This window comes from Falco biarmicus, chromosome 12 (genome assembly GCF_023638135.1).
Source record: "Falco biarmicus isolate bFalBia1 chromosome 12, bFalBia1.pri, whole genome shotgun sequence".
Classification (NCBI taxonomy): domain Eukaryota; kingdom Metazoa; phylum Chordata; class Aves; order Falconiformes; family Falconidae; genus Falco; species Falco biarmicus.
The window spans coordinates 10,174,406-10,200,688 of NC_079299.1; the positions used below are offsets into that span (position 1 = coordinate 10,174,406).

General features: G+C 37.3%; 1 protein-coding gene across 1 annotated transcript in view; it reads left to right on the plus strand.

Moving 5' to 3' along the window:
* USH2A (usherin) overlaps positions 1–26,283 on the plus strand; it is a 390,408-nt gene that overhangs the window by 236,591 nt on the left and 127,534 nt on the right. The window contains exons 38-40 of the mRNA XM_056357449.1: positions 14,587–14,737; positions 14,910–15,052; positions 23,126–23,754. Coding sequence (XP_056213424.1) covers positions 14,587–14,737; positions 14,910–15,052; positions 23,126–23,754 — 923 coding nt within the window. The remainder of the gene's footprint in view (positions 1–14,586; positions 14,738–14,909; positions 15,053–23,125; positions 23,755–26,283) is intronic.

Here is a 26,283-nt window from a genome sequence, read left to right on the forward strand (position 1 = left end):
TCTTGGACTAAAATTTAACAGGATTCTTTTCATTCTGTATCTTTTGTTTCTTTTTAATTTTTCTTCTCTTTTCTTTCTCTTATGCGACTTCTTGTGAAGGTAGAGTGGTAAAATCAGGATTTAAAAATGGGAAAAAATAAATGAAAGGTAGTTTAGGAAAAAAAGAGGTTTTGGCATCGTTCTATTTTATTCATTGTGAAAAAAATACGTTTTTAAAAATTCTGATTTCTCAAACATTTGCGTGTTATCTCTGTAACTTCATAATAGTATGATCTTTGATTTTGATGAAGAACAGGAAATGTTTTAAACAAAGTTGTTGCAAAGAAGTCTACAGGGGTGCGGTGAGGAGCATTAACAGAAAGGTCTTTGTGAAAAATTGTGACCAGATCTTTTCTAGAGGTAGTTTAAGGAGAGCAGGATAGAGTAGGGAGGGGGAAAGAACTCTCCTACATCTCTCATCAATGACCTAGCTAATTAAAGAGTGTCAGTGGCAAGCTGTGTAAATTGTCCGTTCCAGTTCCTTTTGTCCAGAAAGATGATTTCATGGGGATATAAGGGTAAGACTGCAGAAGTGCTTGTGTGGAAAACTGGGAGCTGTTCTAATGAAACAGTAATTCTTCTCTAACCTCTGCAGTATTGAACTGATTGTCATTTTCATTAGTTCTACTTTTTTTCTTTTATTCCCCTCTCCCAGTCTGTTCAGCACATCTTTTGGTGAGCTCATACTGTATCTATTCTTGGGTTTGGGTGGGCGTTTGGCTGGTAAGAGAAGAGAGAAGTAAGACTCATTCCTGAAAGGTTGTATCTTCACACTCTGGCAATAGGAGGCACAGAGGTGCCCTCTTTACTGCTCACTTTCCTAAGTTGCAGCCAGCTGGGGCTCAGCCTAACTCCACACATCATAAAGGACCACCTCAAGGTTGCTTTAAATTGAAACTTAGCCTAAGTCCCTACTTATAAAACTGGAGTGCCAGAAGCCAATGACACTCCAACTTTGTCCTTTTATTTCCAATAGCCTCCTTCCCTTTGCCCCTACACCCTACCTTTTTGGGGTGAGGCATATCTCCCATAGTTACAGCTGTGGTGTTTCCATGCTCTAGACATAGGAAACCTGTAGTTATCAGCTCTTAGGTTATTTTCTGTCTTCTGGAGCTGCATGAAACAGGGCAAGAAGATCCAAATTGCAATTCTAGTTGCCTAGGAGAATATGGCTGGTTTTGCTTGCTTGCGGCATGCCAGTTGAGAAAGGGAGGACTGTGCAACAGCTTGAAATAGCCAGTTGAGGGTCTATAAGCAGGCTATTAACCTCATTGTAGAGGTCTCGCTCCAGGTCTTTCCAAAACCTAGCCTTAGCATGAGGTCCAGGTGGTACTTAAGATCTCTTGGAAGAAACGTGTGGTAAAGCAGATTTCATGCTGGAAAACTACAGCTTGATTGTATTTCTTAAAAACAGAGGAATATAGACAACTGGGGAAAATGGGATGTTGGGGAATTTAGCAACAAATCATTATTTAAACTTATTACCTACCATCACATAAGCCTATTTTGGACCAATTTCAATTGTACATAAAAAAGAAGACAATTTAGACGAAGTATGCAATTTTTATATAATCTTAAGCCTGTTCATGGTTAGATTTTTTTTTTCATTCTGTGTAAATCTGAACTAGACTGTTCAGTACTCTATTTACAGTCAACAGTCCTTGTGATAAATTAGGTTCTTCTTTAAAGGAATTCTACAATAAAATGACATTGAAATTCCTACTGAAAACATACAGAAAACATTTTTAAAATCTCACCATGAATTTTGTCTTTTGAACCATTTTCAAGAAATATTAAAACAATAGGAATTGGATCAATTCTTATGTTACCTTGCTACTATGATTTGCACTGCTTTTCTAAAAAGCTCACTTTATTATATTTATTTTTGACAACTCCTGCCCCTGTAGTTTCCAGAATAAAATGGCATTTTCATTACCTGTCAGCAAAGGTAAATGTCTGCGTGTTGGGTTTGGGGGTAGGGGTTTTTTTGTCATTTCATTCTGAATTTTCTGCAGTTGAAGTTAGTCTTCTGAACAAAAAGCACTTGAGTGGCAAGGGGTTTTTTGAGCTACTTTGTACAGTTGAGGAAGCTTTGAAGTTCCTGGACAGAACAGCAAAGTTCTGTCACCCTGTTACATATTTGTCACATTTCTATACTAAAAAAACCCCAAAAAACAAAAAACAAAACAAAACCCAAAAAGGTTAAGAGGAGAAAAATTAAGGTTCTCATAAGATTTTGGTGAGGGTGAAATGTAGAGAGAGTCAAATTACTATCCTTTTCCTCTCTTTAGCTAGGGAGAAAACAGGAGCTGATCTTAAATGCTGTGGGCATAAAAGTGCTTCTGCTTTTTTTGCTGGTTTTCTTTATAGAAGTTTTCTGTATAGTTTGGAAATAGATCTGAAATAGATACAAAGTAAGAGTTTTAAAATACTGAATTCTTAAAACATTTTGCAGAATGAAAATATCTTTTCCCATATAGTTAATTATTTGTTCTGGTGGTGTTTTAGTCATACAATCATAGAATCATTTAGGTTGGAATAGATCTTTAGAGATCAAGTCCAACCATTAACGCAGGACTGCCACGTCCATCACTAAACCATGTCCATAAGCACCGTGTCTATGTGTTTTTAAAAACCTCCAAGGATGGTGATTCCACCGCCTCCCTGGGCAGCCTGTTCCAATGCTTGAACACCCTTTCAGTGGAGAAATTTTTCCTAATACCCAATCTAAATGTCCCCTGGGGCAACTTGAGGCCATTTCCTCTTGTCCTGTCGCTTGTAACCTGGGAGAAGAGGCCGACACACACCTGCCTACAGTGCCTGTCAGGGTGTTGTAGAGTGCAGTAAGATCCCCCCTGAGTCTCCTCCAGACTAAACAACACCAGTTCCCTCAGCCTTTCCTCATAAGACTTGTGCTCCAGCCCCTTCACCAGCTTTGTTGCCCATCTCTGGACATGCTTCAGCACATCAACGTCTTTCTTGCAGTGAGGGGCCTGAAACTGAACCCAGCATTCAAGGTGTGACCTCCCCAGTGCCGAATACAGGGGAACAATCACTGCCTGGTCCTGCTGGCCACACTCTTTTGGATACAAGCCAGGATGCTGTTGGTCTTTTTGGCCACCTGGGCACACTGCTGGCTCATATTCAGCCAGCCATCAGCCAGTATTCCCAGGTCCTTTTCCACTGGGCAGCTTCCCAGCCACTCTTCCCCAAGCCTACAGTGTTGCGTGGGGTTGTTGTGACCCAAGTCCAGGATCTGGCACTTCTCCTTATTGAATCTCATACAACTGGCCTTGGCCCATCAGCCCAGCCTGCCCAGACCCCTCTGCAAGAGCCTTCGCGCCCTCCAGCAGATCAACACTCCCCCCCTACTTGGCGTCATCTGCAAACTGACTGAGGGTGCGCTCAATCCCCTTGTCCAGATTGTCAATAAAGACATTAAACAGAACTGGCCCCAGTACTGAGCCCTGGGGAACACCACTTGTGACTAGGTGTAACTCCATTCACCACTGCTCTTTGGGCTTGGCCGTCCAGCCAGCGTTTTACCCAGCGTAAGGTACATCCATTCAGGCCATGAGCAGCCAATTTCTTTTCCCTGTTTCTTCCTAGAATATGTAACATCTATGCAGTTGTTATCTTTGAGCTAGTTGACTGAGTACCTAAGGAGAAATAAGCTTCTCTAGAAAGACAAAAAGGTAGTGAAAAGGGAAGTTGAGTGAGAGTCAGTCATCAGAGTTACCATTTCTCCTCTGGTGTCCCTATAATGCGGTGGTGGTGTATGCTACCCTCTTTCTTACAACAAAGGTGACTATAAGAGTCTATAGACCTTAGTGATTCCTGATATTTGATAGTTCTCCCTCATGGTGCTTTTCTTTCTGAACATTTATTTTTGTGTCTGCACGCATGTGCACACCCACAAACACGTATATGATATGTTAGTGTATGCATGTTCATGCATACGTGCTTGATTTTTGTCTTTTTTACTTTGGATCTATATGCAGGTCTTATTTTCCTCACAAAGAAGACTATGCTCTTAAATTCCAGGTTAGTAAAATGAGAGAGGGAATTCATATATTTCATGTTACAGTGGGATACATCCCCTATTGAATTATATTAATTCTTACTATTTGTATACTGGCATATTTACTTTCCCGATTTTTACAAATATTTACTAATTCAGCTTTCCAGTAGGCTTCTGAAGTGACTGAGGATTGTTATTCCCATTTTACAGATAGATAAAAAGACAAGCATGTGTAAGTAAGGAAAGAGAAAAGATATTTTTATATTCATCCTGGTGCTGAAAAGTATGATATACATGTGAGAAAGTTTGTCAGCCTCTCTTCTTGTCCCTCAGGTAAGACCAGAGGGATTGCCTTTCCGTGAAAATTGTCACCATAGTTGAATGCAGCCACTGTATACATAGAAAATATGTGAATTTGGGTTCACAGATTTTAGATCAGCTAAGAAGCTCTAATAGACACAGAAAGAAAGGAAGTTGATTGAGTGAAGAGATGGCATTCTATAAAGACTACTCTTTATACTTCCACCATAGTTGTGAGTGCTCTTACATACCAAGAAGCCTGTTTGAGAGGGTTATTCAAAAGAAATGGATAGTGCTGTCCAAAAAATTCAACAGGCTGTTCCTGATGGTTTTAATCAGAATTAAGCAGCTGTAAATTTTCTGTGATGAAGATTTAGCGCTTTCAATCTTACGTTTTAAAAATGAACAAAGGAGAGGAAGTTTTCCCTGCCTCTCCACTTGTTGTCAAAAAATTGAAGAAAATCTGTGTTGTAGAGAGTAAGCATTACCAAGGTATTTCCTTTACCTCAACATATGTGCAGACTGGAGTAAATGCTGTGACATGTTTTGTGGCATATAAGGCCAGCCTGGTTTAGGTTTGAATAAAACGTGTTGGTGTTACTAAGACTTTTAATTAATTAGGCTACCCAGTTTTGAACAAGAAGACAGTAGCCAAGATCTTTTCAGTAAAAAATACTTGGGAAGAGATCATTCATTGTTGTTTATTGACACGCTTCCACCAATTACATTGGATTTGTGTGTTCTTCAACATTATCTTAGGAAATGAAGCCAAGAGTTAATTCTTATAAATGATTTATTTGTTAAAAGTATCTGGAACACGACATTAACTGGTGAGTAACTACTTAATAACGCTGTATGAACATTCCTATGTGGATGGGTTGGGTATAAAAGGTTGTAATCCTTTTGCCCTATTCATCAGATAAGTCAACGGTATATTTTGCACGGATTATTTCCATGTGCGAATAGCCTTGTCTGAATTGCTTTTTATTCACCTAAAATATTAAATATTTTGCTTCAGCAGATAACACCTGGATCATATTTCTGTCAATTGAAGTGTTATTTTTAGTGAGGGACCAATCTATAAAAACAGTTAGGGATTTTTGCTACAGTTAGGTGGAACAGAGGTGTCACCTTTCATATTTTGTCATAGCTTATCTCTGTTAGAGCACTGGCCAAAAAAAAAGGAGATCTGGATTATTCATCCTTAAGTGACTACCATTCCCATCTCCTCCTTGCTGGGCAGCATACTAATCTCTGGGTTCATAAGTAAGGCAGGCAGAATACTGCCCCTCTGTCCTGTTGAAGCTCTGATACTGTGGCGGGGAAAATGTGATCTTATTTACTAGGGGAAAAGATGGAGCAGGTGCTATTGTAACCCAGGGCTAAAGACACTTGTCAGGTTGCAGTGAGGCAGTGTACATGTCAGCAGCAAAGGGGGCAAGAGGAGCAGGTCCTGAGTTCTGGGCATTTGTGGATCTGGACATACATTGTTCATCAGTGCCAATGCTCAGCATCAGAATGTGATCCAATTGCTATTTTCTAATATAGCTTAATTTATTGATACTGCAGCTTTTGAACTAGACTGTAACATGAAGTGACAGCCATGGCATTGCAGCTGGCAATTTTGAGAAGTGATAAGAATTCTTGTTTGCTCTGTAAATGTGATAGTTCAGATTTGTCGGCCTTGGCCTCATGTGCTACATAAGAAAATAATATATAGTGTTTTGTTGTTATTTTCCTAATTATAATAGTTTTATTTCCAAAACTAATTTTTTGATTTTGCTCTTTGCCATTGTGCAGATTTATCAACATTGTGCATGTTGATCAATGGCAGAATTTGGTTATATAGGAAAAACCACTCCATACTGTTAATGATGACAGATACAATTAAATTAATTCTCTGCTGTCTCCTTTGATGTACACAGATTTTTGCCATTAATATTGATGGACTTTAGAGTCACAAGCACATGTTGGCAGGGGAGCAAGCCCCTGAATGTTGTATTTTGCTCTTTGTGGAGCTGACTATATCACTTTATGTCTAAATGTAAGTAAAGCTGCTGACAGTTTTGATATATTAAATTATAACTGAGAACTAATTCAAGGATCAAAGATGCTCTTTGGGAGACATCACTTTACTGGTAGGAAAAATCATTACCTTTTTTTCCCAGTCTCATGTATTTGTACTGTATGTCTTGGAAATATCATTCCCTACAGTTTCTGAATCTTGATGTTTAATTTAGCACAAAGGTCTTTGAGCAGCACAATGGGAGGGGGACTTCTGCTAGTAAAACCTCGCAGAAGGAAATTGAAATGTACATGTTTTTTCTCATTTATCAAAGAAGTGCAAAAATCTAAACTGACATTTTATATCAAATGAATTATGAACTGTGTACTTTGTACCTAAGGGAACAACAACTAAATTAGACTTTTGTTAAAAAGAGAGAGAGGAAAAAATAGGCTTTTAATAAAATATACAGTAATTTTTGGTATTTTGTCTGAACCTGACATGTTCTGTACTTTGCAGAAGAAAACTAGAGAGTATAGACTACTTCAAAGGCTATATGCATTGAACGCCTTAAAGTGAATTGAGAAGCAGGTTAAGATAACACACAAACAAGAGCTTCTACTTAATAAGTATTGTTCTTTCATATTTTTGTTTTCAGCCTTTTCCAACTCAAGTGAACGGGAAAAGATAACATGCTTTTTAATAGCTTGGAGATTGGAGCAAAGTAGTAAATTATTTTTTTTTTTAACTTCTATTTGTGAGAATGTGGTTGTTACTGAAAAAGACTTCCAGGGATCAAAATTTTCTAAGACACTTGATTGAAGTATAAGAGGTAAATTTTCAAAGTATTATATACTCAGTATTCTAAGGGCATGACTCCCACTGTCTTTAGGTGAACACTTCTTGCAAGCCAAGAGGAAACTCCTAGTCAGTAAAGGTAGAGTCTGTAATGTTTATGAGATCTTTTTACATTCCCAGTTCCTGAATTTCCTTCACGACTTTCAATGGGAATATATTTATTTCAGTGCATTGACATAGAAGACACTTTGATATTGTTGTGATAAGCACATAGACCTTAGAGAAAATGGGAAATGAGAAGATAAAATTCCATGGTTTCTTTGACAACATGTTCCCTAGTGCACTCCTATGGCACTTTTTGATATATGAACAAAATATACAAGAACTAGTTGTTTTTCTCATACGTCATATACATATATTTCATAAAGATATATTTCAGGAGAGTAGATAAGTTAGGATATGCAAAAGCTTTCAGAAACTCTGCAAGTTCCTTGCAGAAAACAATGGTGTATCATCAGTGATTATGGGAATATCATACCATAAACGCATCACACGCACATCTGCAAGACAATGAGACTAGCTGTTTGTACTTTTAGTATTGTTTTATATCTGTGCCGTCATGAGATTAGAACCAAATCACAGCTGTAAGGAGGTGTATTAATGACTGCACATCTTCAGCTGAGCTATCCAAATGTACTTACGCCCAAGGAAGAAGTGCCTTCCCTTTTGTAACATTGCCAGCAATGATAAAGTCATCTGATCCCTTAATATGTGAGTCTGCGGTGAAGAATGGTTAGTTTATTGGTATAAACAATGGATATTTTTAGTTAAAAGTAAGGTGATTTTTCTTCTTCATTTCAAACTAAGATTTTACTTCTATTAGTCAACAATACTGATTTTCTTTTTCTAAATGTTCTTTCTATTTATAAATCACAGTACTATATGGTATTAATTTCCAAACAACATGTAAATGCCACTGGAAATGTGGCAGCATAAATGCACATTTTTCTATTACAGAAAGGGCAGGAGAAGAGGTGGCAGCTTGAGGGGTGCAGTGCTTTGGCAGAGCTGTGACAGGGACCTGGTCCCCTCCAGGCAAGCCAGAGAGTCAAACTTTCTGCTTGTGCTGTCTGTGGAGGAGATGAGAGGGATGGTGACAACTGTAGGTTGTTCAGAAGTCCTCAAATTAATCTCTAAAGCTGTTTCATGCAGAAAGGTGAAGCTATTGCATGAAGATAGGCAGGATCTTGTTCCCTCTGCTCTTGCCACATCTGTTCCCCTAAGTAGAAAGAGGCAGATAAAATAGTTTCTCAAAGCTACTTCACAGAGAAATTTTATTTTCCAGTAACCAGAGTCACAATTAACCCACAGGATCTGTTTGTTTAATTTTGGTTTCTGCCTGATTTTGTAATACCAATCTTTATGCTTTTTTCCTCATAGTATTTTTTTTAAAAAATAATTTTGTGATATGACAGTTATTGGCTAGGCATCCTTTTAAACAGTTTGATGAATGATTAGTTTTACTGGGCAGTTATAAATTCCATCCGATGTCTTTATTACAGGTATTAAAATAATAAATTATTCAGCTAATTGCTTATTGGCATTCTTTTGTAGCTTTTAGTTTAGCAAAGTTCTTGCTGAGTAACACGGATAAACTTTTAGCTAACATGAGAAAGGAAGACAAGTTACTTCTTATCTAAAGGTAAAGGTGACAAATCTGTAAGACATTTTTATAGTGTTGACCTCAGTAAAATATAACACTTAGGAAAGGGGCATCTCTTACATGTATTTTTACTTGAGACCCGTATCTGGATTGCAGATGTTCAGGTTGTACATGAAGAAAAGTTCATTAAAAGGAGGGGGGGGTGCCTGATTTTGGGTTTTGCTGGAGCAGTATTAATGAGGAATAAGTAAGCCTGCTCTGGGATTTCAAAATCTTTGGGTCTGCAGGTCATGGAGTAAAGCTTAAGTTGATTTTCAGGGCCCTACTGAAATTGTACTCTGCATCTTGGAATACCAAATAGTGCAAGGGAAGGAAAATTTGCAGCTAGAGCTTACACACCCAATCCATATAAAGATAAATTTTAGATTTTTTCAAAATTCTTATTTTCATTTTCCTGAGTGCTATTGTGCCTTACAAGTAACATTAAAGATTAATGCTAAAAGTGAAAAGATGTACAAAGATACTCTTTTTCAAATTAAATTACTGTTATAGCAGAGATCAGATGTATAAAACAGGATAGATCATGAAGAAAGAACGAGATATTTCTGCATCCTGCTTATGTTAAACTTTGGAAAAACAAATTTCACTGACATAAGATGTGAACAGATTTGAATTTACTGGGAAGTTTATGGTGGCTTTAAGCTACTCCTTTATGTCTCTTCACTTGCTTTTTCCCATAGCGCAGCTTCCTTTCTTCCCAAGCCCCATGTGCCAGAGGGGGACAAGCAATAAGGTCACCTATTGCATTGTGTGTTCCGAAGTGCACGGACGTGTGTTGAGTAAGGGGTGCGCTGTCCATGGTATATGTATTATTAGACCGAGGTACCTCTAGAACTGAAAACATATATCAGGGAAATTATAAAATCAAGAAGAAAATCTAAAAATACTCTATGCATTCTTTAGGCATTGAGTATGTGGAAAACAACCATATATATTAAATGAAAAACCAAAACCAACTGTGTATATTTGCTGTACACCAAGTAGGAAAGATAACTGGGAAAAGAGGGTTAAAACCCAAACTGGAGTAAACTTCAATGAACCTGTAAAGATAAGAAAGAAATAAAAGCAATCTTCTGCTTTGCCAATAGATAAAGTTTTATAACTAGCATGCCCTTCTAGTGATGACATATGGCCTAGCATCATGGCCTGTCTTTCGGTTAAATGAAACAAACCCACATGCCCATGTTAAGAATTATGGAGAGTGCAATGACTGGAATTATTTGGACTGAGCAAACAACTAGATAACAGGCATACCTGGGAAAATCAGAAGAAACAAATGTCAACGTGCAGAACATATTGCCATAAAAAATGCTGTAATGAGATGATCTCAGTATGGGCACCTGAAATAGAAAATGAATCAGGAGTATCTAAACAACCACTGCAATGAGATAAAGAAATGGGATTTGTGAATTGAACCTGGAAAAGAGTGGGAGTCGGCATGACTGAGGGAGATATTCATCTAAAGGCAGTCTGACTGAAACTTTTCCTTGCTGTTATGCCAGAAACTGTGGAAAGCCTATTTTCCTTCTCTGTAGTTAAACACCTGCAGTTACCATTTTCATCCACATGTGTGAAAAATATTTCAATAAGATACAAATGCATCATCTGTGCTAAATATTTTGCATATGAAGATGTAGCAAATTGTAGAGTTACATTTACATAGCTCCAAACCTTTCAAGCTGCCTGTCTGCAGATATTATAGATACAGCAGGGCCAATATATCTGATCACTGTTAAAAGTGGTGTTACTTCGTATCAAAGTTAGTGTGAGCTGACACCAGCTTGACAGATACCAACTCAAGCTCTGCTGACTCTTCTTCATCTTATTAAAGGTTAATGGTGCAGACATTTTCATAACTAAATAATAATTTATTGTCCTAATGGTAGTTCACTTTCAATTGTTCTACTCAAAGTCTACTTTCAGAAAATTTAATTTTCAGATATATCCTTATAATAAATATGGCGAATACCTCTTAGAAAAACAGGCTTTTGACATGGAGTAAACATTTAAGTACAATCATTTAACGCAATGCTCGCTGTACTAAAATAAACAAATACAAAGCTGACTACCACTGTATGTGCTGTTTAAGATAAGGAAATTGAGGCAAGAAACTGAAACACTTTTCAAAGAAAGACTGCTTAGTGCATAAGTGGCCAAGCAGGGATCAGATCTTTCTTGACTCATCTGCATGTACCTGAGCATCTGGAACACAATATACCATTGTCAGCTGGAAACAGCCTTTAATTTTTATTATTTTGTGGGACTGTTTATTAATTCTTTGATTAGAATTGGCATCTGATTAAATATTTTATTCTGCCTTTGTAGTCTTTTCATATACAAAGCATGACTTTCTGCCCTGCTAAGTGAGGGTTTACTGGGCTAGATGTTGATTCAGTAGGTTGCAAGTGGAGTGGTTGCCCCCTGAGGGTCATATTAAAGCTTGAGGGGAGCTTTTTGAGCAACATTGCATCTTAAAGACAATATATCAAGCTGATAGATACATGGCTCTTCTGTTGAGAAATTTGCAGTAGAATTATTGCTGGTTGCCAGTTATTACTTGGATAGTAAGGAGTCTCTTGGGAATATGGATTGGATAAAAAGGGTTAAGCTGAGGGAAATGTTACACTGAAGACCTTGGTGATGAGGAGTGTTTGAAATAGAGGATGTTTTGTGTGCAATTTATAATTACCATTTGGGGGGGGGGAAGTGCTCTGTAGCTTTAATGATCAAAGCGTGATTAGTTTAATAGAGCACCTTTCTCGTTATGACTCAGCAGAGATTTGACAATCCGTTGTATCCCCTGCCCCCTCCCTGTGGAAGTGCAGAGCCGAGGGTATTCTCTGCGACCTGCAGGAAGTCTTTCAGATTAAATGCATTTGCTGTATATTCTAATGTGTTGGTTTGAAAGTAGTGGGCTTGGCTTGTTCTACAGGTCAGTCAACTTTTACAGAAGAGATCTGTCCAAATTTTCTACTCTTTCCTATGCTGTGCTTTTGTTGGTAAAAGAGATTTGAACATTTAGCTGAGATTACCTACGCCACTAAAATAACATCTGCACTGTGAATTGTTATTGACATTTAGACAGCTACATCTTTGTTTTTTGATGAACATTCCAGTATCGCTGTAATAACCAGCACCATACATACATAGAGCTTAATCGGAGCTTTTACTTTGTAGATCTCGGAGAGCTTTACAAAGAAGGATAAGTATTATTATCTCCATTTAACAGATTGAGAAATGAAAGACAAAGGTGAAGTCATGTGTCCTGACAGAACTGGAAGTAAATTTAACGCTTTTGCCTCCTCAGTGAGTTGCTCATGCTGTCTCCTCAACAGTAACGTGAACTTTGGCTTCCTGGTCAAACTACAGCTCGGCTAATTAGATTCATTTAGATTCATTTTTAGATGTAGCTTTTTTTTTTTTCCCTGTGTAGGATTTCTGTGTGCAACTAGTGCATTTTAAGCTACAGACAGTTCAGTTTTAAATGAGGTAGAGCCCTTCTTTGAAGGAATATTGAGTCTTTGTGTTAGCATCAGCTTGTAAAAACACTTCAGAACCTTCCAATAGAAGTTTTTACATTAGTTGTGCCATCTTTCTCGTGCTGACTCTTTGCCTGCTGACAAGTTCAGGAATAACTTTATAAAGGGGTGCCAAAATAATTAATGATCATTTGTGAGTACTGTACTTTACATCCATAAGATTTAAATCCTCTTATTGCACAACTTAACTCCAACATTAGTTATGTGGCTGCTAAACAGAACAATGTTAAGTGAGGTAAATATATGTTCCTCATTTTACTCTAAGGGTGAAATTTAATTCACATACAGAGACATTTGGTATGCAGATGTTTTGTTTCTGATGGCTCAGCTGGACAGATGTTGGGGGGCTGTTCAAGTTAAATCAGCCATCTTCTTCCCTTGGAGTTGAGGTGCTTACAAGCTCTTGATTGGCCTTGAAGGTGTTGGCAAGGGATCTGCAGACCATGAATCACCTTAGCCTCCAACATCTCCTGGATTTATAAACAGGAGTATTTCAAGTTTACTTGGGATTTACTGGGGCCTTATTTCCTATGCCTAGATAACGGCAGCAGGAGGGAGCATCCAAAGTCAGCCACGCTGGCTCAGGCCCAGAAATGTTGTTGTCTTTTTCACACAGAGAGGAGGGGAAGGGAATGAGGGGAGCTGGAGATCCTGTTCCACTTCATCTTGTCCTGAAAAAGCAGGAAGGTTGCAGGGCCAGGGGGCAATTCTCAGGGGTAAAATACCTGGGAATAACTTGGGTACACTAGCAGACAGCTTTTAGTAAAAATTTCTTACGAGAACTGGCAGACCTTGAACTTATGGGAAAGGGAACAAGTCTCTAGGCTGGAGCAAGACATGTCCTATGCCTTTTCTACATAATGCAGTTTGGAGCTAGAGCTGAAGAATTTTTAAGTTGCCCGGTCATAAGTATGTGTAATCAGAGTAAAAGTGGCAGATGCTGTTGACATATCTCTGTATGTATATGTCAGTATAAATAAAAACAATTGTATATGATTGATTAACTTTTTTTTTTTTTCCTGAGCCAATGCCATTCTTTCATCTGTTTAGGGGAGAGAATGATTCAGACAGTGTATCACAAACTCTGTTTTCCTCTTAGTAACCACCTCATATACAGGTGGTAAATGAAAATCATAAAACTTACTGTAAAATCCTGTTTGCTTGTCTTACAACTTACAACTTACGCCTTGAGGCTTACAACTACACCTTAAGTTACAGATCTGTGAGACTGTTTTTTCCAATAGAGAAGGAAGGAAATAGCAGCAGAAAAAATTTCTGTTGGAAAGACCAAAGAAAGAAGCAAATGGTAACTACTGGACCATGAAAAGCAAAAGTATTATACAAGCGTTTAAATGACAAAGCCAGTAACTTTCCACTGTTTTAACTCTCCGGAAAAGAGCTACAGAGCTATGGCTACAGACATACATTATATATAAAAGTTTCTGATGTGTTTATATACAGAAAGTTTGTTTAGCAGATAGTTTTCTTCTTAAGGAAAAAACAAAGCCATAAACTCATGGGTGCAAATTGGCATGGTTCTTTTTACTGCATGCAGTGAAATTTATAGCAATTAAAGGTCGTTGGTGGTATCAGTACTGACACATTTTGATCTTCATTTCCTGGACTTCATGAAAACCAATTTCTTTAACAAAACATTGGGCTAGAGACTGAGGCTTCAGTGAATCTATTTTGATTTCTATCTCAAGACCTTTTTTCCCTTAAAACTTCTGCTGTTTTCTTTTAAAATTATCGTTAATTTATAAGGGTGAGAAGGTATCTGAATGACAAAAAGTCTGATCAATTTTACTCTTGCTGGGTAACATTTCTGTGAGCATTTCTTTAACTTCTCGGGGTGGGAGAGCTGGGCACAAGGAGAAGAAGATAATATTTGAACAGGTGGTAGAGAATATGTTGCTTCTGAATTACTTTTGGTGTTTGGAGGTTTGCTTGTAGCAAAATGATATTCACATTAACTGTATTGGAAAGAAGAAAATGAAGAAATAGCATTGTTCAGTAGTAAAAATGTTAAACTAAATGGACCATGTTAACATTGCTGTTGATCCCGAGGAACAGTTTTTCCAGTATATGGAGCATTTTGTTTCCACCCGGCATATGTTCTCCATGGTTTTCTCTGCTCTAATTCATCCATGTTTTTCAACAGCTCCAGATGGTGTGATGCCCCCGAGGCTTTCATCTGCCACTCCTACCAGTCTTCAGGTTGTCTGGTCTACACCAGCTCGCAACAACGCCCCAGGCGCGCCCAGCTACCGACTCCAGATGCAGCGGAAGCATTCTGCTGGTGACATTTTAGAGTACGCAGACCATAGCAAGGCCACCATCAACTGCTGAGCAACAAAAGTCCCATTATCTAGAATATGGCTCACCTTTAGGGTGGCTGGTTTTGTTACCAGACATATAATGTTTAAGTCTTTCTTTAGGTGCTGGGACGTTTAATGATGTAACTTATGCTGCTTTTCTTTGCAGTTTGCTTTCAAGCCCTACTGCATCCTTAGAACACAGGGTTGGAGATCTTCAGCCATACACCGAGTATGAGATGAGAGTGGTTGCCTCCAATGGTTATGGCAATGCATATAGCAACTGGACTTCAATGACTACAGCAGAGGACAGTAAGCAGTCCAATCTTATTTAACCCCGTTTAGCAGAAAATATAAATAACAATTCAGCTGCCATTGCACAGAATTTCTTTTGGTTATCTAGCTTTTTCAGTTAAATAGCAATAATATATTTCCTTCCTGAATATTAACTTGCAATAATAACTCCTAAGGGATCAAGTATCTGTTCTCTTAGACTTTCACAAAATATAAATATTTAATCTATGTTTTGTTAAGTAGTATCTTATTTCTTTACATAATATCCCTCCATGCATGTGACTTCCTATATGGTTAGTTTAATATACACTGGGTAAGTACACCTTTGTAAGTGGTATTCCTTTACATTCAGGGAGTTGATTCTGATTTCAGTCATATCAGGGAAAACAAGTTGAAGTTAATAGTATATGACAGTTGTCTTATCTCTGTGTTGAGAATACTTAAACTGTACCACAGCTGAACAGAACTTTTCATTCCCAGTGATCGTTGTTAATTCAAAGTGGTGATCTACTGGTCTGAAATTGAGTTTGTCATTGCTAGTCCCATCACTTTCCTTGTTCGATGTTCTGCACTCACTCCACATAATTTGTTCAACAGTTCCTTGATTTAACAAAGAGGTGTGAGCATATAGGTACAGCCAGTTAGTTGGCAGTGTAGGATTTTGCACCTGATACAATATTTATGTAGAAACATATGACAAAATGAGATTGTTGTATATAGTACATATACAAAATACATAATTTCTAATTTTTTATTATTTTTTTTTTTAAGAAACAGCTATTAGTTTTCTCTTACAATGTAGCAGGATATCTAACAGCACACTTTTTGGAAAAATCTGTTGTTTTCAAATACTTTTTTTTTTTTTTGTTAATGAGCAATGGATAACTCCATTTTACCAAATTTTAGAGAAATGAAGTATTTTCTAAAAAAGATTTTTTCTATTGTATCGTGTCTCATAAGAAAGTCACACTGAGCAGGAAAAGGTGCAGGGGTGTGTGGCTTTATTACTATGTTGCTTTTTCTGGCTTCACACCAAAGTGCCTTATGGTCTCATTCTCTTTTACAGTAATATGAAAGCTGCATTTCAGACTGTAAATTTAACTTGATATTGTTGTAACAAATATTTGGTGCTGGTAATTCAACTTCATTTTAGTCCCTTCTCTAAATGAATAGCCGTCTGCACACCCAGAAAAAAATATATGTTCTCACAATTCTAAAACACTTTTCTTTGAAGCTGAGCAAATAATTCACAATAGAAATGTATATGATAAGTCCATTTAAGCTCCAAAGGTATAAATGCTTCTATGAACAAATTACCTGTAAGTAATTATGTAATAAAAGTAAGTTCTGAACTTGGTCTTTAAGTACGGCAGATTTTATCTACCTGTGAATATCTTTGTTGAGATTCACTTCCTTTATTGTAATTGTTTGTTACCAAAAATAGATACAATATTATTTAACATGTCTACATTGATGGTCTAAAAGTATGACTATTTTGTTCAAATTGCAATGATTACTTAGCTCTGGTTGGATAGGTGCACAGAAGTGTGTTTATAGAAGGTATCACTTGTTTAGTGTGTACAATAATTTTTTGTGCAAAGTAGTAGGTGTACAATTTTAAAATTCTCTTTTTGGGAATTAGGGATAAGGCAGAAGGCCTGCACAGGACATACATTCCTGTATAGTCTTCTTGAACATATATATAGAAGTTACTTGCTGCATAGAACTTTGATGGTCTGTGCACTAGCATGAAATGCTACCCTTTGCAAAACCTGGCTGCAAAAATGCCTTAAATTAGTATGAAAAGTAGATAGTGCCAAAGAAAAGTTAAGAACAAGAAAATAAAGATATAATGCCTCTGCCAGTGTTACATAATTAAAATATTTTGAGATTAATAAATATCTCGCCTCTGATGATGCTTGCTGCATCTTGTTCCTTAGTTAAAATGAACATCTGTAGATCAGTTATAAATTTCATGTCTCCAAAGGGAAAATTATTTTCCTTAAAATGTCCTTTTCCATTTGCATTGATACTGCTAAAGAATACATGCTGATGCATCCCTAGTATCCAACGACCCTTGCAATTTACAAAAAAATCCAAACCCCAACTTGCAGCAGTGACAAAGGACTCTGGTTTTGGTGTCACTGTGGAGGGCTGCCATCTGTGAAAGGATAGTCAACTCAGTTGCTTAAGACTGAATGATTATCATTGGGTGTAAGCAGTATTTCTGTCAAGGTTTAAATGTTTCTTATAAAACTGCCTATACTGACAGCTTGTTGCAGAAGTACACTTAATTCCTGGCCCTGCTAACCAATAGACTTTGACTTCTTAAAGTACAATTTGACAGTAGAAATTTCCCATATCTCTTACTCTGTCGAACTATAACTGTGTACACATGTCCTTATTGAATTTTATGCAGTGAATATACATCTTTTTTGTTTCACCGGAGCATAAAATATCTGTAGGAATAAAGTATATGTGTGTGTGTGTTTGTGCACATACACCTGATAGCAACAGATGTAAATCAACACATCCGCTTTTAAAATTTGTTGTGCTAATACAAGCTGTTGTTTTCACAATATAACTGCATATTGTATTTTATTTATGATAAATATTTAGTAAACTATGATGGTATTAGGAATGATTAAGGAAAAAGTAGCAAATGCTGCCATAAAAATCTGTTGTGTGTGATAATAAGATGTTTTAATATACAGGTTAATAGGTTTGGGGTACTTTTTAGTGCAAGAAAAAATTTTGTAAATAGTTTTCAAATACTTCTGTTTATGTGAGTGTGGCACTAGTAGCTAATTTCATGCATTTTTTTAAGTCTAACCTGCCTGTGCCAGATAACAATAACGTACATAACCTATGAATATTTTAAAACCTGCTAAACATGTTAATGAAAGGTGTTTGTTCCAGTGATCTTGGTCAGTATTCCATCAGACTATTTATTGCCAAACAGAAGCAGCTGATGAAGTTTCTGGATTAGGTCTTGCTTTCAAGAACTTGAATGTAAATTTAAGATAACTCTTGCAATCAATGTAACCACCAGTGAACTGAGAGGTCAGTATGTATCACTGAACTGAGAGCAGAATTTCATGCATTGCATTCAGAAATAAAATGAAATTTTGTAGGTATAAAAAGAAGATATCTGTTCAGTTTTCCCTTTTGGTATGGAAGTCTTTGAGCTATCCAGGAAGGAAGCTGTACAGGAGCTGGTTGTAGTTACTTGAAGCTAGCAAAATTGCTACTGTAGAGAATAGCTGCTTTTTTTTTTTTTCTTTTGAATGTCCCAGAAACTGTCTGCAATCCGATGAGTTGCATACAGCAGGATATCTCAGTCACCAGCATGTTCTCTACATTGCCTGTGTTTCGGTCCTGTGGGTCAGTGTGCAATTCCAGTATGGAAAGCTCTTACTGAAGCCCTTTTGTAAGTGCCTGGCTTGCATTGCTTGAGAGGGAAGGTTTTGTGAGTTGCCTATCAGGAAGTCAAATTATTTGTTTTTTGGTTCTTACGCAAGTGACTGCAAGTCCATCTCTTTCATGTATAAAGAAGTTATAGGCCAGTCCAATGTTTATTCATAATAAGTAATGTCAAAAGTACGCAGTAATCACTTGAGATCATTACATATGAAAGTTGCTAGAGAAAAAAATGCAAATTATAAACAAGAGAGAGCTCCTGCAATGCATCAGCTGAGCTATTTCTTGACAAAGCAGGGAAGTGTTATTCTTTCATTTAGAGTGCTATGGTGTGCTCCTTTGGCACGCTTAGCACAAAGCTTTGGTGCCAGGATGAGAAGACCTATTCTCTTAAAGCTTCCTTGTGTAGACAACAGAGAGAGGCAATGACGTTGGGGCAAGAGGGCAGATAATGCAGTTCTCAGCTTGTGGAAGTGCTTGCTTTCTCTGCTGATTATCTGAGAAAACAAGTCTCCTACTTTAGCTGTGTAAATTACATCCATATAGTTTAGGCATATAAAGTAATCCGTATTTAGTTGGTGTGGATGTAGTCACCCATGCTCAAGAAAGATAGAGGGAAACTGAAGCAAGTGAAGACAAAACCTGGTGAGGTGATAAGCAAAAGTCATGTGAAATGCATGACAGGGTGAATAGCAAAAGGACAGAAGACCAAATTAATCTGTAGCTGTATCATGGCAGATATGATGATAGTTTGATAAAAGTACAGACTGCCTGTGCATGCCTATAGATTAGGAATCAGAAGAAGATTCTTAACTGATAGGCTGAGGAGCCAACGTGTATTTGGAACAGTAGAGGGGCAAAAAGTCTGAATATTCCGAAGACAGCTCTTAATATGTATTCGAAGGGGTTCCTATAGACTGCATGCCATTGCACAAACAGCTTAATGACTTTTGAGTTCTGTGGTCTGATGTGATAAAAGATCCCTGTGGTCCCTTGTGCCCGAAGGTACACAATTTGGATTTTCTGCTGGGTACAGTCAGTAGTATACAAAAGACACCCCGTTTTGTTAATATGTATAATTTCATTCTCCGTGTTCCTGAAAAGAGTAAATGATTCAAGAATAAAAGGCACAGAATTTCTATTCTGCTTAGTGAGAGAGTTTCCCAGCAAATCAGGTATTTCTCATTAGCTTTAAAGGGCAGTAGTCCAGGTACATGTCTCAGTATATTAATGAAAGTATAGATTCCTCTGATATACATCCATGAGAGTATAGCTCCTCGCTCCCCCAGTCAGTACAATAAGTAAACAAATGTGTGGTTCTAGTCAGAGAATTAAAAAAAATAATGATAATTTTGTGTCTTCGTTTTAAGTCAAGCCTGAACTTCTGAAGCAGATGAGCAAAATAGCCTGCCATAAAAGATAATTTCATTTGTCAAAATGAAACTACCTTTTAGTATTAATACTGTAATGAAATGGTTTGAAATATGAACTAAGAATCTTAAGGAAAAAGATGCCCACTGTTCCCATGTTCAGTAGTTACTTTTATAAACAATTACATCCATGTAAAAAGCTTTATGATTTTATTTTCATCATTGTCAGGCTGAGCTGTGTAGCTGTCATCCTTTGCAGTCTTCCCTCCAGTGACAACCACATTGACAACATGTTATACTCCACATTGATTTTACAGTTAAGGAGCTGATTGTGATATATAGGGATTTTAAGAATTCAGCTGAGAGGCTGACTTTTGCCTTTTATCATTCCATTAAAATTTTATAACCATCTTTTTCATGTCATTTCATCCATGAATTCTTACTTTAGAAAGTGATAGCTACTGCTGCGAGCATAACTTTTCTCATGTTCAGAGCTTTTTATTGTATTAGCAAACTATCCCAATTATAGTTAATACTCATGTTTTACATAATTGTGGTGACCCTTTCAACCAAGCAGTATCGTGCTAGTTGATTTGTATATAGAATTAGATGATTCTGCTTGCCATTTAAAAAGAAGCTACACCGAATGAGTATTGGGGACCAGGATTTAATGCTTTCCTATCCAGTGGGGCCAATTAAGCATCTCTCAAACGTCTTGTTTGAACTCAGAGAGTCTTAAAAGTCTTTCTTTTAAAAGGGCAGTAGGGAATGTGTGGGTAGGTATGCTAGCTACCAAAATATGCTGTTTTGAGGGGAGGGGGAGGGACGAGGGGGACCCAAAGTTTGAGTTTGACAGCTCCTTCCATACATTACAGATCGTCTTTAAGGAATATGTCTAAACGCTGAGGGGGTTGAAGCACAGGTTCAACTAATTACCATGAATGTTTCACCTGTAATGGCAGCAACTTATTCAGCAGGAATAAAAAGGCTTATCGGATGTTCCCTTACAACAAACTGCTTGATTGTTGTAAGGGTTTCTTTTGTTTTGGTGGGGTGGGTTTTTTTCCCTCCTGCAGAAGCTCACAGTATGGTAGCTTATTTATGAGGTATAATTAGATAAAATGCAAGTTTGTAGCTCAGTGGCAAATATTATATCTTTCAGCTTCCCTCCCCCGTTAAAACTAGATTTTGCAGCAACTTATTTTCAAGGTCTTCAATTCCAGAGAAAATTTTCCTCTTCCCCTTCACCCCAGCAAAATTTTCAGTTTACAGAACATACATCTCATTCACATTTACACCTCCACCTCTCTATCTTTCAGTGAAGTCTAAATAATGGACCAAATTTTGTTCCAGCTTATGACCTAATTGATTTTGCCCAAGAGTACATGCGAATAGAATTGAATTACTCTTTACAACAGATCATTTTCTATACTTGTAAATTCAGAGATCTAAATTAATCCTAGAGTGCACAAGCATTAAATATAGAACTCCATCCTTATTATCACTGTGAGTAGAACAGGATATGTGATATGGATGAGTTTTATGGAGTTGCTTTGTGATGCATCATATAATGAAAGAAAAAACAGTTACTTTTTCAAATTTAAAAGGAAAAAAAAATTAAAGCTTGCTATCCCAATTTTACATCACTGTTTCCACAGACATCAGTGGAATAATCCTGATTTACCGCTTTCTGTGTGTAGGAGGAGAATTGGGACTTTTGACTGCTTCAGCTGTTATTCTAAAATAAAGAAGGAGCCACTTTCTGTGCTGGATTTATTTGTTTCTAGGGTTCCTTCCTCCCACCCCCATTTCTCTCATTGCTTAAAAATTATCAGGAATTATTTAACTTCTAGTGAAGTGAATTATTCTTCCTATAGAGATAATGTTGCTTGTGGTTTGGACAGTGTACTGCTTCACTAGGAATTAAATGATGGTGCTGTTGACTGCCATGGAATTCATATATGCTATGTCCTGTCCCAGAGTCATAGCACACCCACAATCACTAATGAATTTTGCATTTTCAACCCTTACCATTTGAAACTTAGCCCCCCCACCCCAAATCCCCAAACCTAAAGCTATTTTAAACAATTACTAAATCCAAGTATATCTTTTTTTAAGATTTCAATAAAATGTAATGTTCACAGAAAAATCTCATAAATGTCAAAATTGCTATGGGCAGAATAGGGGGGAATATAGTATTTTCTTGATCTGCTGTAGCAATTTATAGATTTCAGGATGTGGTTTATAAGAATGCTAAATGTTCTGGAATTACAGCTGTTACTGATCAGTGATTGAGCCAGATTTGTGTTATTGCACCATGTTCTTGCTTGTACCTAGAGAGCAGTAAAGCCTCAATATAATAAAAAGCACCTGCATTTTAAATGAAATTTCAATTGAAAAACTTAACAGCCCTTCAAATTGCAGAATTTAACGCAGCCCAGTAAAGCTTAAATAACACTTTGCCTCCACAGGCTGAGGGTTTTGCATTCAAGGTGACTTGATTGTGTCGCATGGTGAAATTATTTACAATTAAGGAATTTCTCTGGAGGGCTGCAGAGTATTTGCTGTTCCACAACACCTATGCAGGCATATGGTCGGTCTTTTTCAGTATTCATGGAAGCTCCTGAACCTTTATGATAATTGAATCAGTTAGAGTGCTGAGTGGAGCAAGCATAAAACCTGTTAACCTAAAGGTCAGATCTGTGCATTGTTTATTTATCAGTAGGTGAAAGAGCTAAATCGGCAGCTTCTGTCACAGTCGAAGTAAAAAATCACCTATAATATTAACAGGGAGTAGATAAATTGCAAAAAATGGATTAGAATTATAAACAGAATGAAGTAAAATATTGAATATATAATCAGTGGTGCAGTAGGGGCTTACTGAGCTGTAAAATATGCAGCTTTGTTATGCCTGTGCTGTTGGTTGCAATTAGTAGCTGGCGCTCTAGAAGAATATCAACAAAAGCTAGAACTGCAGATCTGTGTTGATACTTGGCCATACACTTTCTCCACGTGCTAACAGCATTGATAAGACATTTTTGAGACGCAGGAGGAAAAATGATGCAGAGGAGGGAGGAAGGAAAGTGTGCTTAAAGAGCAACTTGCCTTTGAGAAGAGAGCCACGTTCATCCCTGGAATAGCTGGGCCTACAGTTCCTGGGGAAGTAGACTGTTAAGTAAATTTGAACTTCTGCCATTTTCAGCCTCACTTGATGTGTACTGCTTGCTAACACTTACTTTTACAAGTCATGGACTATCAGTAATTTTCCTTTCCTTCTTTTTATTTTTTTTTCCTGTTACAGAACCTGGACCTTTGGATCCACCACTTCTGTTGAATGTTACAGCAAGGACAGCAAACATCACCTGGCAGCATCCTTTAAAGCCAAATGGCATTATCACTCATTATAATATTTACCAAAATGGCCAACTGTATGCTACAGTGCTGGGAACTAGATCTAATTACACTGTAGAAGACTTGCATCCTTACTCTGTCTATGTGTTCCAGGTAGAAGGATGCACTTCTAAAGGATGCTCTCTTTCACCTGAGACCCCAGAAATACAGACTCTTCCAGCTGCACCTGAGGACATTCCTGCTCCAGAGCTGTATTCTGATACTCCAACTTCTGTGGTCATATCCTGGCAAGAACCTGCTCACTCAAATGGTTTGGTGGAAAATGTTACGGTAGAAAGGAGGGTGAAAGGAACAGAACAAATATCAACTGTGGTGACTCTCCCTCTTGGTCTGTCCATGAGCTACATCGACCAGAGTACTGCCCTGAGCCCTTGGCAGAAATTTGAATACAGGATACTGATGAGCACTCTTCACGGAGGCACGAATAGCAGTGCATGGTCAGAAGTTACCACGAGACCATCAAGACCTGCTGGTGTTCAGCCACCTGATGCAGAAGTGCTGGGACCGTATTCAGCTAAGGTAAGAATATTTTTTGTTGCCTCCTGGCTTTAACATGTTTTCTTTGTAGCGACTCTGTATTTAAGAGAGACATCTACTGGCTGAGCCAACAGATCTCATTGCCGCAGGGGTAGCTTAATAATTAGTGTCTGTCCTTTGGCTCAGAAGCATTAGATTCCTTTCTATTTTTGTCCTTTACACCAGCTTTTGGCATTATATATATATATATATACACATAGATATATATATACACAGACACACTCCAGTTAATTTTCTTCCTTATGCACCTGATGTATTTTCAACATTAAACTTGAATGCTTACTTTTAAATCCCTAGTCAGATCAGAAAATGACCTACTGCCTTCTCCAAAATTTCAAGACTTCATTAAAATGCCAAGAAGTAAAAAGATTTTTTTTAATGCAATTAAATCCTGTATATAATTATCAGATTTTGTAAAAATAGCTATGAAGAAAAAAAATAGCGTTATGGTTCTCCTGATTTACGAAAGAAGAGTCTTACAGGACTACCTAGGAAGTTTTCAATTATTCACATCGTTCTGTTGGGAATGAACTCTAGAGGACAGGATAACTACCATTGTTTTGGCTTGCATACAAACTTCATTCAAGGGAAATTAGTGTAACCAAACAAGAGGGATTTTTGTAGCTTAGAAGCCTCTTTTGTGTAAATACACACATGCTTCCATGGATTCAGTCTTGTACTAATGCCAAAAGTATTGGTACAGTAGCTTGCTCACCAGAGCACAAAACAAAGGACATTTGCATAAGATTGAAGTTCATCTGTTAGATTTATTTTTTTTGGTATACAATGTGTTTTCAAAAGGTAAACAGAGCGGTGTTACCAATGCAGTCTAAATAGTGTGAGGGAATGAATTTAAGCAGTAAACAAATGCTGATTTTTGAAGCTATGAAAAAAAGCTATTCACCATTAGACAAAAAAAACACTTTAGCTTTAAAAATCATGTTCTAATGTCTAAGGAATTGCATGTTACCTCCACATTAATAGCAAATGAGTTCAGTATGAGTACAATAGTTACTGTAAGAATTAATAATGATTGACCGCTAGTAACTGTGATGAATTGCCAGACTTCTTGTTGAAGGTTTGGGCAATCTACTTCCAGGACTCTGCCCTCTGTGCTTCTGTAGATGTATTTTAATATCCACCACAATTTAAAGTAAACCATTTTTAATGGGTTTACCAGAAACAGCAATGCTGAGTAAACAGTAGCCTGCGTTCAATGGCATGCTTACACACCTGTCCACATTTTATTGCATGAGCTTTTACACATTGGCTTCAACTCTAAGCACAAGGAAGTCACTGCAACCTTTAATGCTTCAGTTATTATATCTTACCCATATTTTTTGTTATCCAAGTGCAGTCAACACCCAATGCTAATATTAAAGCCTGAGAGTTATCAAAGCTCTTGTCATTCTTTACTGGATGTCTTTTCTTGAGATCAGAGATGTGTGCTCAGTTGTAATTTTTTTTTTCTCAGCTCTGAAATTAAGTAATCTACCAATACTGGAAGTCAGTTTGATCATTTATTTCTTCTGAAAGCTGAAATCAGGGAGTGCAGTCTTCAGTCTGTAATAATTTAATTTCAATATAACAATGCTTTTTAAATTTGTTTTCCTTCCTTGCCAAAGAGTTTAAATATTCCCCCCCCTCCTTCTTCCCCAGTCTATTATTAACATTCAAAGCTCTTTAACGCCCTTTAATATCTGCATTGTATGACCTTCTGTATGAGTGGTGGTCATATTTTGTGTCATTGCTGCTCTTGTGGTCTCAGGCTTGTTTTTTCCACCTGGAGACAGACATTTGTTTGGTCTGTTAAGACTAATTTCTGTCAAAGATGCTGAAGCTTGGATGTTTTTATTTCCATGACTCAGTTTAATGTTAATTTTTCTTGATTTTAAATGTATAGGTTAAAATGTTCAAAATAATTTAAGGTGGCAGCATTTAATTGAGAAAAGAGACTTATATGTATATGCCTTTCCAAATACACCCTCTTCTGAGTATCTGTCCTTCAGCAAAAATTCTCTTTCAGGGTACAGAGTATTGATATCCTTAGCTGATACAAACATGAGTTCTTCTAATTTATCTAGTATTTTATTTTACTTAATGTTCTCTAACTTGATAGTCATAATTGGGGGAGAGTTGGGAATACTTGGTACAGTTCCTGTGCAGAGGGTATTCCAGGGCTGAGACATTACATCACTTCTGATTTCAAAGATTCTAATACTTAAAAATCTTAGAATTTCTCTTATTTGTCCAGGACAGCAAGATTTTAGGTTGTTTTTTGTTGTTGTTGTTGTTTTTGTTTTAGCTTTTATTATTCTTTATTCATTAAAATGTATTATCTCTTAAAACATTTGAAATGAAGTTATAGATGCAGAAGAGCTCATGGAGAGAGAAGAGCTCTTCATCACTGAAGAGGTTATGGACAAGGCTTGCTGCACCCAGGGGTTTCCTTGCCTTCTGCTTGTTTGCAGATGGGAGCACCAGAGGAAGGAAATGGGATTTCATCTTACT